We start from the raw sequence: 13,158 nt of genomic DNA on the forward strand, positions 1-13,158 counted from the left end.
ATGCCTGTTCTAGATATGGTATAAGAGCTGTGGATATAATATGATTAAATAATACATCAATGATGATGGTGGCAGTATTTGCATATTTCCTTATTTATATTTATTTGAAATCCTCTTTGTATTTTTCCTTAGATTCAACCATTCCGGTGGAAAGTGACACAGATGATGAAGGAGCACCTCGTATTAGTCTGGCGGAGATGCTTGAAGACCTTCACATTTCCCAGGATGCTACTGGTGAAGAAGGTGAATCAATGATGACATAATGAGATAATGTTGTAGATGGTTTCCACATCCTTAGGCTCAGGATGTTAGATGGAATAACTTTTTGTTTTTTCTGTCTATGCTTTCATATTGAGAAGGAGAAATTTAGTTTTAAACCTGACTAAATATGACTATTTTGATTGCTCACTTGAAGACTGGAAAAAGATTGATGGCTTTGAAGCTTTAGATAAAAGATTATGGAGAATGTAATTATTGCTGATATTTAGGCCATTTTATGTATGGAGTTTTATGGGCTTGCTTTTTTATGAGACGATAGTATTTTCACATACTATAACTCTGGGTTTAAAAGCTGACAAGTTGTGATTCCTTGGAGGTTACCTAAATCCTCAAGCATATAACAAGCTTTTACATTCTTTTTATATTAATTGCTTTAGTAAAAGAGTATATGAGAAATAATTTTTAATATGAATTTGCCACGCACGTTGATCCACTTTAGATCATTTTTATATCCTTGGAATAGGGAAGTTGGAGTTCAGTTTATCATTGGACATTCAATAGGAAAGTTAATCTTTTTCAATTCACAATATTTACTTCTTTGAAAGCCGGAGGTTATCTTAATTTTTAATGCAGAAGAAAGTATATTTAAAATATTTGTGGATTTGTAGCAAACGTAGACTATTTAAAGGTTAAAGAGCAGTTTATACCTTTGTTGTTTTGGTCTGTGCCAGCAGCTTAGTGCAGTAGCTGCTTATGTCATAAAAATGTCTTCCTATCACTTCAAAGGTTTTGCTTTTAAAATTTTGATTTACAAATTGAGAAGGAATTCTTTTTCTGTAAGTTTCTATCATTGAATGAATGTATCATCATCAAAAAGAATATTAGAATCCAGCAGATAGATGAAGAAGTAACAAAAATGATCTTCATGCTTTATAAAACTGCAAATCAGATATGAATGAGGAATGCCTTCCACATCCTTGAAGGAGAAGCCTTGGCTTGGGTTTTAAAGTGTTCTGAAAATGAAGTATTAAGATCCTATTCCTATAAGCAAGATTGGACTTACTAAGCATGCCAGAACTAAGAGCTAATTCATAAATTCTGTATACACCACTAAATAAGGGAATTGAGTAAGTGCTGAATGGGACCACTTCCCTTTATAAGATTCGACTCCCTAATTGAGAAGTTCTGAATAAAACCGTATGCTTTCTGAGGTGGCTCCTTTTCTGTCTTCATATTTAAAGTTTTTATATGTGGTATGTGTTTACCTCTTCTATGTGAAGAGTTTAAAAAGCATGAAAATAAAAATGTTCTCCCCATTTTTGTGTCCTTGAAGTGGTTACATCAGTGTCTATCTCATGCAGTTTTTCAAAGTAGAACTAATCTTAAAGTACTTGTCATATGATTTTCCCACTGAAAAATACAGTTTCCCACTAGCCATATTTAGTCGTACTCATTTTGATGATGTGTCTTTGTGAGTAATGAAACCTGTTAAAAGAAGGCTGTGCCAAGGTGAGGGAATATAGTTAAAAGCTGTTAGCCAAGAGTGTGCACAGTTACAGAGCCTTGATAAAACCACCATTTTAGAGTGTAGCTCCTAGGCTTCTGGGTCCCAAAATAAACTCGTTGATGTCCCAGAGTTGATACAATTTGGGAATTAATCAAAATCACAGTCACCTGATTTATAAATATAAATAATTTCTAAGTCAGTATGATTCATTATTTTTTGTAGCCAGATCTTCGTGAAGCTGCTGTTTTATAAGTTAAGGTCACTAATGAGCAAGGAAATAGTTGAGGGGAGAGAGTTGCTTGTATAGTTCAGATGTTTAACAGCATTGAGCTAATTCCTTGCTTAAGATCTGGTTCATTTAAGCAAGAACCCAGAATTCCAGGCAATGTGCTGAAACACACTTCTCTGGTCAGTACTGAGTAAGTGCCAAGAGTTTTCCCATGACTCTTAATTTATTAAATATGTTCATGTTGATTCCCATCCTTTAGATAACTTGATCTGTTATTTTTAGCCCAAAGGATGTTTACTTTTAAAAATAATTTATTTAAAATTTTGATGTCATTTCAGACAAAAGTTGCAGATTAGTACAGAGAATTCCTGGATACCTTTCACTCACATATGCCAAATATGAATACTTAACCTCATTTACTGCTTTCCTTCTCATTTTTTTTCCTGAACCATTTAAGAGTAACTTCCTAAATATTTGCTTTTTCCCTTTCAAATCAGGGAATTTTCTTAAATAATCACAGTACAGTGATCAAAATAAGAAAACATTGATACAATACTGTTACTTAATTGTGGACCAAATTGAGATTTTTGTCAATTGTTCCAACTATAAAGTCCTTTATAGGAAAAAAAATCTAGGATTATGTGTTGCATTGAGTTCTCATATCTGTTTAGACTTCTTTCATCTGGACCAGTTCCTGAGGTTTTTTGTTTTTGTTTTTTTTTTAATGTAATTGACATTTTTGAAGCATCCAAATCAGTTGTTTTATAGATTGACCTCAGTTTAAGCTTCTCTGAAGTTTTCTCATGATTAAATTTAGGTTAAGCCCTTTTAGTAGCAGGACTACCCCAGACATAATGCTGAATTCTCAATGCACTGCATTAGGGAACATGGGCTTTCGGTTAGTCTAGATGTTCCGAAACTTTCTTGGTTTATTTGTTGGTTTTCTCTTTGAAGGAATTAAAGGATTTAATCCTTTGCAGCTTTTATTTTAACTTGATTTTTCTTTTGAAATTCATTAATTTATAGATGGTCAAGTTTATGCTTTGATTTACAGTTCTTTGAATTTTAACATGTATAGATTCATGTAATTATCACTATAATCAAAATACAAGAAAATTCTCTTATCCCCCCCAACCTCCCTGAATTCCCTTTGCTACCCCTTTGTTTTCAAACCTTTCACTCATCCTTAACCTCCATCAGCTTCTTATCTTTTTTCTAATCTTATGGTTTGCTTTTTCCAAAATATGTAAATGAAACCATACAGTATGTAGCTGAGTCTGGTTTTATTCACTTAGCATGGTGCACTTGAGATTCGTCTAAGTATGGTATATGTCAAGAGTACTTTTTATTTTGAATAATACTGAATTGTATGGATGTTAAAAAAAACCTGGTCCCCATAGCCTGCCATCCATTTACTTCATTATTTAATTCCACTCTACATTTATAGTGGTATCAGAACTGTTAACTTATGCTCTGTGAAAAACATTATTGCAGTAAGTGCGTGTTCACAGTTCCTTTTGCCTTGAGTTTTACAGACTGCACTCATTTTCAGTTATTTAGTGACCTAAATAACTTCTCCCACCTCCTTCAGTGAAGTTGTTTTCATATATTTGTATTAGTTAGACTCTGTTGTCACATTCTGCATTTAATCCCCTGACCTCATAAATGATTTTTTAAAAGTTGCATACATTAAGGTTCATTCTTTGTGCTGTAAAGTTATATGGGTTTCGACAAATGCATAATGTCTTGTATGAGTCCACCATTACAGTATCATACAGAATAGTTTTACTGCCCTCAGAGTCTCCTGTACTTCACCTGTTCATTCTGAACCCCATACCTTTGGCAACCACTGATCATTTCACTGTCTCTATAGTTTACCCTTTCCCAGAGGGTCATATAATTGGAATCATATAATACATAGTCTTTCATACTGGCTTCTTTCATTTAGTGATATGCCTTTACTGTTACCCTGTCTTTTGTGGCTTGTTAGTGCATTTAATTTTATTGTTGAACAATATTCCATAGTATAGATGTGCCATACTTTCTTTATCCTGTCACCTATCAAAAGATACCTTGATTAATTCCAGCTTTTGGTGATTATGAGTAAATCTACTATTAACTTCCACATGCAGGTTTTTGTGTGGATAAAAGTTTTCAGATCAACTGAATAAATACCTAAAAGCATGATTGCCGGCTTTTACGGTAACACTACATTTAACTTTGGAAGAGACTGGCTTCCAAAGTGGCTGTGCTGTTCTACATTCCCACCAGCAATGTGTAAGAGTTTCTGTTGCTTTGTGTCCTTGACAGTACTTGGTATTACTAGTTTTTTGGGTTTTTTTTTATTTTAGCCATTCTAATAGGTGTACACTGGTATTTCACTGTTGTCTTAATTTGCAGTTTCCTGATGATAAATGATGATTAGTATCTTTTCCTGTGCTTATTTGCTACCTGTATATCTTCTATAATGAAGTATCTGTTCAGATCTTTGGCCCATTTTTAAATTATATGGTTTTCTTATTGAGTTGTTTTTTTCCCTTCCTGTTTTATTGATATCTAATTGACATACAGCACTTTATGAGTTCAAGGTATACAGTATAACGATATGACTTACATACATCATGAGAAAAATGATTATCACAGTAAATTTAGTGAACATCCATCGTCTCAAATAGGTACAAAATTAAATTGAAAAAGAAAAAAGAAGTTTCCTTGTGATGAGAACTCTTAGGATTTTACCCTTAAAAACTTAAGTGTATAATATGCAACAGTGTTGATTATATTCTTATTGTTGAGTTTTAAGAGTTCTTTGTATACTCTGGAGACAGGTCCTTTATCAGATATGTGTTTTGAAAATATTTTCTTTGTGGCTTGCCTTTAAAAATATATGTGAAAATAAATATGTATGTGAGCTATTTGTATGTAATGTATGTAATTAAACATGATTGTGTAGAGATGGGATCATACTGTCTGTATATTTTTGTACCTTCTTTTTTCTTTGACATTATCTTATTAGCCTTCTCTAAGCCATTAACTATTCTTAAACATATTTAATAATAAAATAATATTCCACTGGTAGATTGCAGAAATAGCTCCAATTTTTCATTCTTCCTTGTGTCCATTCCCTTTATCCTATAACTCACAATAGGACCAAATGATAAACATTTAAGGCTTTGCAGGTCATTTGGTCTCTGTCACAACTACTCTGCTGTTGTAGCGTGAAAGAGCCATGGACAGTATGTACAGGAAAGGAAGAGACTATATTCTAATAAAACTTTATTTAAAAAACAGGCAGTGGGTCAGGTTTTGCCTGTAGCCTACAGTTTACTGACCCCTGACATAACTTTATAGTGCCCTTCTACTCTTGTCTGTGTTTTGGTAATTAGAATGAAGTACAGATTCTGAGCTTAGGTCTTAGGAGGAGTTAGGCCTTTGTCATAACTATGAAAACATGCCTGGTTGAGTGTTGGAGGAAGAGATACAAATAGTACAGACCAGGTTGCCCCAGTTGCCTTGTATGAAGCCAGTCAGCCCTCAGACGTTGAGCAAGCCCAGCTAAGATCATCAGAGGTGCCAAGCCAACTCCCAGCTAACCCTGGACACGTGAACAGTAAACTTAAATGCCACTGAGGGTTTGTGGTTGTTGCACAGCATTGTGGCATTAGACAGTTGGTAGACTGATAAACCAACATTTAATTACCCTGTCTCTAAAGTTGATCATTGCCAGGTTTTTTCCTTTTTCCTTTTCCTGTAAGAATCTGTCCATTTTGCTCATTATTTTCTTTGGAATAAAATTACTGTCAAAGAGCATGTAAGGATCTCAGGACACTTTAGAAAAATCCTTTCCAGAAAGACACTTATCATGTGGTAGTTTCTGAGAGTGTCTCTTTTACAGTCTTAATGTTGTAGATGATTGACGTGTTTTCTTTTTTTCACTTAATGCTTTCTAGACTTAAGTAGGTGAGGCCTGGTCCATAGTGATCGTTTTTTTGAACTTCTGTTGCAGTTAGTCTGTCCTACTTGGTTAGTTTTTATATGCCTCTGGAGTTACTACTATTTTTAAATGTGTTTGTCTTTCTAACTAGACTATATTTCTTTAAGGCAATACAAATACAATGTATAGGTTCTCAAATACATAATTAGTAGTATGATCTGGTTGAAGTCAGTATTTTGAAAAATGGGTAGAAATTTTTGTTGGGTATAGTTTTACTTTAAATAATTTCCTTACGAGTCTGTCCATAAACTAGAAATCAAGCCAATCTCAATAGCATTAGAGAGGCAGTAATTGGGATTTGTAGGGAGAGTTGTTCATGTAGACTTCATTTTGCTTATAGGAACAAAACCTGTATTTAATTCTAAACTTGGTAAATTTTATGTGAGTAGTGCTAGTTAGCCACAGAAGTCTGAAGTAGTGTTAAGACAAACTGTTTAACACACAGTAAATTGTTTTCTTCCTCCAGGGAACTTTATTGTATATAATAGCACAAAATACTATTTGAAAATAGTCATTTGGACAGAGAAGTGCAAATGATTTGCACAGAGAAACCCGTAACCTATAATCAGAAGGATAAACTGTTGGGCAGTATTCAAGAAATATAAAATACCTCTGGTAGTTTTTCTGTGTTTATACATTTGGATCAGAATAATGTTGAACCACTGACTACTAGACAGGGGCTGAGATAAATTAGCATTCATCTGGATTCTAGAGTCAGCATAAAGGAAGGTGTAGAAGTCTCTGTGGAGTGTTACAAGATAGATTCCTGGGAGTGGTGACGCTCTGAATAGTCTGGCATGTGGAATTCTGTGTTTCAAAGAGAATCTTAAAAATATCTGTGTTCTGAATGTAGAGTTCCATTTTAGCATTTTACCTTTTGTGTCTGTGTGAGAATACACAGACTCTGATGGTAGGTAAATTTGTAATATTGCAAAAAGTCTGTTTGGGGTTGTTCTCCCAATCCCTTACTCTTTGTTTTCCCTTTCTCTCTTTTCATAGGAAATGGTCTGATATTTATAAGTAAGGGATAAATAAATAGTTACGGAATAAAATGTTATTCTTGAGAGTATTTTCATTTTTGTTAGAGATCAAAGGCTTAAGCAAAGGCTCATTCAGATGGAGGAAATATTTTGGGAGATAGCAAGTCTTCTGAGTGTGGTAGATTGAATTGTTGGTAACAATTCTTAATTCCTTTGTAAGTAATATATAACTTTCTATTTCCCCATCCTCGTGGTGGTGGAGTGTGTTTCTTTGCCCCTTTGGATTTGGCTGTGTGACTTGCTTTGGCAGTGGGATGTTAGTGGATATGGTAAGAAGGTAAGATTAAAATACCTTTGCTTGTTTGCACTTGTGTTCTTGTCCTTCTGCCTTCACCATGAGAAGTAACCTGAGTAGTCACTTCCTCCCTAGCTGGGCTCAGAATGGAACATTTGAAGCAGTGTCACCCTGTACATCTGCTGAACCCCTGAGTTTAAGACTAAATAATTACGGTTACACCATTGAGTTTTGGGGTAGTTTTTCATGTAGTATTACTGGCAATAGCTAACTAATAGTCTCTGCATCTTTAAAATTTATTTCATTAAGTGGTTCTTGATGGATAATACCTTCTCTGATTGTAGAAATAGGCAACCTCCCTTTCCCCCACTTATCTGATAGGGTTAAACTTAACCTACATGGTAGTGGATGTACTTCTACAGATTCCCTTAAAGCAGCCTGGCTTTCACTGCTGCTTTCACTGTTGTTGTGAGCAGATACAACAGTTACATTGGGTACATTCCCATGCTCTCTCCCTTTTGCCAGTATTACAAGTTTTACTGATTTAAATATAGGTGCCTTGGGCAGACTGGGGAGGCCAAGAAGACCTAGCTCCAGTTGCTCCCAACCCTGCGTCAGGCTCGCAGCTTTACTTTTTTTAGATATTTGGTTTTCAGGTAAGATTTTGTTAGGGAAAAAAAGCTGTTTTTTAGAAAATTGAAAATTTGTTGCTTATAAACAAACTTGTACATTCATGCCATGGAATATTATTCATCAGTAAAAAGAAATGAACTTTTGATACACACAACTTGGATGGATCTCAAGGGAATTATGCTGAGTCAAAAGATCCAATTTCAAAAGGTTATATACTATGTGGTTCCATTAATGTAACAAACTTGAAGCAACAGTTTTATAGATGGAGAACAGCTTAGTGATTGCCAGGGTTTAGGGATGGGCTTGTATGTGGAGGTTGTGTGTGGCTATAAAGGGAGCTTTTTGGTGATGGAATAATTCCATGTTTTGATTGTGGTGATGATCACATGAAACTATGCAGGTGATAAAATGTGCAGACAGGCAGATACACATACACATGTGCTTGTAAAACTGATAAAATCTGAATAAACTCTGTGGATTGTCTCAGTGTCAGTTTCCTGGGCTTGATCACGTGCTGTAGTTATGCAAGATGTTTCCATGCTGGGAGCATAGGTGCAGAATGCACAGGGCCTCCCTGTACTTTTTTTTGTTATGTTCTGTGAGTATATAATTATTTCAGAATTAAAAGTTAAGAATTAAAAGCATTGCCATGTATAAGAGCTAGTATTAGAGGAAAAGAAATAATTCTTCCTTTAATAATCAAATAAATAATAAATCACAGTAATAAATACTAATAAATAATCGAGTGATTTATTTGAAAGAAATTTAAGTGACTATTGAGACATTTTATTGGACAATTTATTCATTCCTGATAATCTGAAATGTTCTTTAGAGAAAAGTTAATGTGACGTAAGAGGGTACATGTGTGTATGTATGTGTTTATTTGGTTCTGTCTAATGGAATTTATAGGAGTCCCACAAAAGGGGATCATTATTATTGCTGATGTTGGATAAAGGGAAGAGAGATGAGAGGGTCTTCTTTTATGATTATTAGGTTATTATTAGGCAGAAGGCAACTAACAGAGGACTAGCGATTTTTAGTTTCGGCAATCAGGAGACCTTTGTGTTAGCAAATTAAAAGCAGTTTTCTTTCCATTAAGAATGTTCAAAGCGTAATTGTTTACAGTAACATGCTCCTTTGTTGTCAGATATTTGGGGATAAACTGAAGCTCACAGGAGTTGGGTTGAGGCTTACTGATTTGGGGTGTAAAATCATCTAACAGCCCCTAGCTTTGGACTCTAACCTAATTCAGTGATGATAACATCACCAATGTCCTATACTATTTTCCCCAGTGTTCTGTGATTTGAGAATTTCTAGTGTAAGCAAGAAAATACAAATGCTTTTTTTAAAAAAAAGAATTTTAAGGATTGTGTTATGATTTGTCTTAGTACCTCTTTTAATTATTTTAAAAAATAGTTTATGATGCAAATCTAACATGGATTACAGGTCTGACAATATATTTGCCCGATCTGGTGCTTCTCACTGACTGAACCATGGCAAGTTTAGCATCAGACCTGTACTATGACACATGGAGCCATATTTACCCCAAGCATATGAATGAATCTATCAGAAAGGAAGGGAGGTCAGTCATATCCTTTATTGTATAACTTTTTTTGTATTTTCCTTTTTCTAAGGCATGAGGATACAAAATAAATGTTTACTTAAAAGGCCCACAGGTGTTACTCGGCTATCTTTATCATACAGTCACATTTCTTTTTTAAAATGGCATCACGTGGAAATACAGTTTTACTGGACTTGTGTATGAAAGGAAGAACATAGTGGAGTGCATAGGCTTAGGAGCCAGATGTCCAGGGTTCACATCGCAGCTGTGATCCTCAGGCAAATAACTCAATCTCCTTATCTGTAAAATGGAAATTCGGTTGTTTAAAACTGTGGGGTCCCATTATTGTCAAGGTAATAGAAAAGCAGTATTTTTCAGATGGTCTGTACTCTCTGTACTGACATAAAGGGTCTGGAAGTGCGAAAAGGAAGACAAATGGGCCTGGAACAGTAAAAATGAAGATGAAGGGGTGATGCTCAGAGATCAGAGGTGCAGATGCTGCCACCCTTAAGTTGACCTGTGGCTGTACTCTTGAAGGCACGGTTAGAGGCCAGCCTGGATCTGCTGAAGAGGTGTCACTTAACCAAAGAGTGCTGTTCCTGTGCCGGCTTCTCATCTGGAATCACTCCATTTCCATAGCAGCAAGAGTGTCTGCCAGCAACTGGCACACAATGGAAGCTGGGGTCTTTTTTCTTCAGCTTCCTTGGTTCCTTTCAGTGCCTCATAGAAAGCTACCTGGCAAGAGAGCTTAGGAATATAGTTTGATGTTTCCCAGATGTTCAGAGCAGCATATTGAAGGGTATGTGGGGTAAAAAATAACAAGTAACTAACCTGTGCAGTCCCTTCTTATGCATATGCACTTATCTTCCATAACCAGAAACTGTGTGTCTAGGAAGGAGAATTCGGGGACTTGAGCCACAGTAGTAAAGGGATGCATTCATTTTACTCCTTGTGTTTTGGGCTTTTTTTCTTTCTTTCTATTTTTTTTTTTTTTTTTGCAGAGGGAGGTCATTAGGTTTATTTATGTAGTTTTTTGATGGAGGGTACTGGGGATTCATCCCAGGACCTCTTGCATGCTAAGCACACACTCTACGACTTGAGCTATATCCTCCCCCGGACTTCGTTTTTAATGCTTTTACATCCACGGAATTGAATTGATTATACTCATTTCATGGCACATTGATTTTGGTTCATGCAAATCATCATGCCCATTCCTTCTTCCCGTTGTCACCCATGCCATGTATATGTCTACCTCTCATGCTTTTACATAGATACATGGAAATTCTTGAAAGATATGTAATGTTTTTCATGGGTTAAATTTAAATAAATGCTGTTGTGCTGAAATTTTTACTTTTTATTACCTTTTTACACTTAACATTAGGATTTTGAAATGGATCCATCTTGTAAATTGGTTCACTGTTTTTTGTTGCATGATACTCTCCCTTTCTCTTCTCATCTGTTTCCCATTGATGGACATTCAGGTTTCCTGCAATTATCTTGCATACATATTACAGTGAACAGCCTCATGCCTGTTTTATTGTTGGTCTGTTGAGTTTCTAGGGTATATATCCTGTATGGTAACAGGCAGCCTCTAACATGGCTCCCAGTGATCCCTGTCTCCTCATACCCACGCCCTTGTTGAGTCTCCTCCCGTTTAACATGGGCTGGGGTTCGCGATTCTCTTCTGGTGAATAGAAGCTGACAGCTGTGATGAGATGTCACTTCCAAGATCAGTTTTTTTTTTTTTTTCCTTTAAAGATCTGTGACTTCTATCATACTTGCCATTTCTCATTCTTTCTTCTTTGGGGGAAGCCAGCTGCTATGTTGTGGACTGACCTGTGGAGAGGTCCATGTCTCTGACCAACAGTCAGTTAGTCTCTGAGGCATGACAACAGCTTTGTGAGTGAGCTTGGAAGCAGATGCTTCCCCAGTTACTCCTGAGGTAACTGCAGCCCCAGCTGACCCTTGATTGTAATCTTTTGAGAGACACCTCAGAGGGCCCCAGCTAAACTGCATCTAGATTCCAGACCTACAGAAATTTTGAGCTAATGTTTGTCATTTTAAGCCTCTAAATCTTGGGTAACTTGTTACACCGCCAGGTAACTAATATACCCAGGAATGTCATTGTTGGGTTGTGGGATATATGCATACTTAACTAAGTACTGTCAGATTTCTTTCTTAACAGCGATACTTGATGGCTTCTGTTTCCTTACACTTTCACTAGCACTTGCTAGTATCAGACTTTATGAATTTTTTTTTGTCAACCTGATAGGTGTAAAGTGATACCTCATTTTAATATTTATTTGATAACATGCTGACTATCATTTCCATTTTTAGCCAGTGCTTATTTACTTCTGCTCTTCTTTCTTCGATTTTTCTGTCTTATGTTGACTTGATGAAATGTCTTGTATAAATAGTCCTTATTGGTTTCAGACATTGCAGATATCTTTACTCATTTTAGTAGTTGTTAAATTTGCAAATAATGTCTGTCACTAAACAGAAATACTTAACTTTGATGTAGTTATAGCCATAAATTCTTTCTTCTTATTAAGGTATGTGCTTCTCTGGATCTTGCTTAGGCAGGGCAACTGATATCCATAATTTAGATTTTTTGAATAAATAAAAGTCACTCTAAAAACTATTGGATGAATGGAAGTAGTTTTAAAAATATTGACAAACACTGTGCTCTCTTATTGATCATTTCATTTGAATTTGCTTTGCAAATTTTACATATAATGTGGTTAACTTAACCCATTCATAAATCTGAATAAAGGTGAGATGTGGCCATGTGGTAAGAGAACTGACTTAGGTTGATAGAGAACCCCATAGGATTGAATTGGTCACCCAGTTACAGAAACTGTAATATAAAATATATTGCAAAATAATAAAAATGTGTTCTTCTCTTTCCTTTTTTTTTTTTTTTTTAAAGAGGAGAAAGCCCCAAATTCTTTTAAACAGTAATTTTAGCTTTAGCTAAAAATGTCCACCAGATGGCACCAATGCGTGATAAGTACTTAGAAAATCAGAAGTCTTACTCTCACACTTATCTTAAAATCTGTTAAAATAAAATGTATTGACAGTGTAATTAAGGAGATAATTTTGGCTTTCTATTAATTAGTCTTCAAGAAACCCTTCCTGGGGCTCCAGGTGGAGAGAGGTGTCTTTCTCTGTGATCCTGTAGCTAATAGCACTCACCTGATTGCCCTGTAATTATTTGCTAGAGTCCATTCCTTTCATTTGAGATAGAGAATTGGGATAGTTTTAGTCTCACTAGGCCATTGATAGTGGGGCTTTTATTTATTTTTCTAGTAATCGTTAGGTTATGAGTTAAAGCCAGCCAGGTTTGGGAGAAGTATTAAAATGTGAACTTTCCAATTTTATGTATCTTTCAATGCTTATAAAACCTGCAGCTTTGGGAAAATAGTGGAAATAAACATTTCATTGCTTTAATTTTGTATATTGAATTGATAAGGAAAAAATAGCCAAGATTATCCACCTCATTCCCTGGACTGATCTACAAATCCAGTTTCCTTTTGAGAAATGCGCATAGAGAAATTTACAGCCCTTGAAAAATGAGTATGAATTAATATGTTCAAGGACCATAAAAGTGATTTCCAAGCAGCAGCTTGTACTCCAAGTGTGAAACTTTCATACCATTTATCCTGAATGGTACTGATGGCTCTGTGAGTCTGATTATCCTAGAAAATTTTCTATGAGCTCCTTCTCTCTTGTCTTTGGAG

General features: G+C 35.5%; 1 protein-coding gene across 3 annotated transcripts in view; it reads left to right on the forward strand.

The window, feature by feature from the left end:
- Positions 1-13,158, forward strand: part of NMD3 (NMD3 ribosome export adaptor) — a 60,445-nt gene that overhangs the window by 28,778 nt on the left and 18,509 nt on the right. For 2 of the 3 annotated variants that reach the window (XM_064492538.1, XM_031450224.2), the window contains exon 16: positions 133-243. In XM_064492538.1, the coding sequence (XP_064348608.1) occupies positions 133-243 (111 nt within the window). Of the gene's footprint in view, positions 1-132; positions 1,536-13,158 lie in introns of those variants that run through there. The other variant, XM_010976346.3, reaches the window with a different exon arrangement.

The sequence above is a fragment of the Camelus dromedarius genome, chromosome 2, assembly GCF_036321535.1.
Source record: "Camelus dromedarius isolate mCamDro1 chromosome 2, mCamDro1.pat, whole genome shotgun sequence".
Taxonomy (NCBI): domain Eukaryota; kingdom Metazoa; phylum Chordata; class Mammalia; order Artiodactyla; family Camelidae; genus Camelus; species Camelus dromedarius.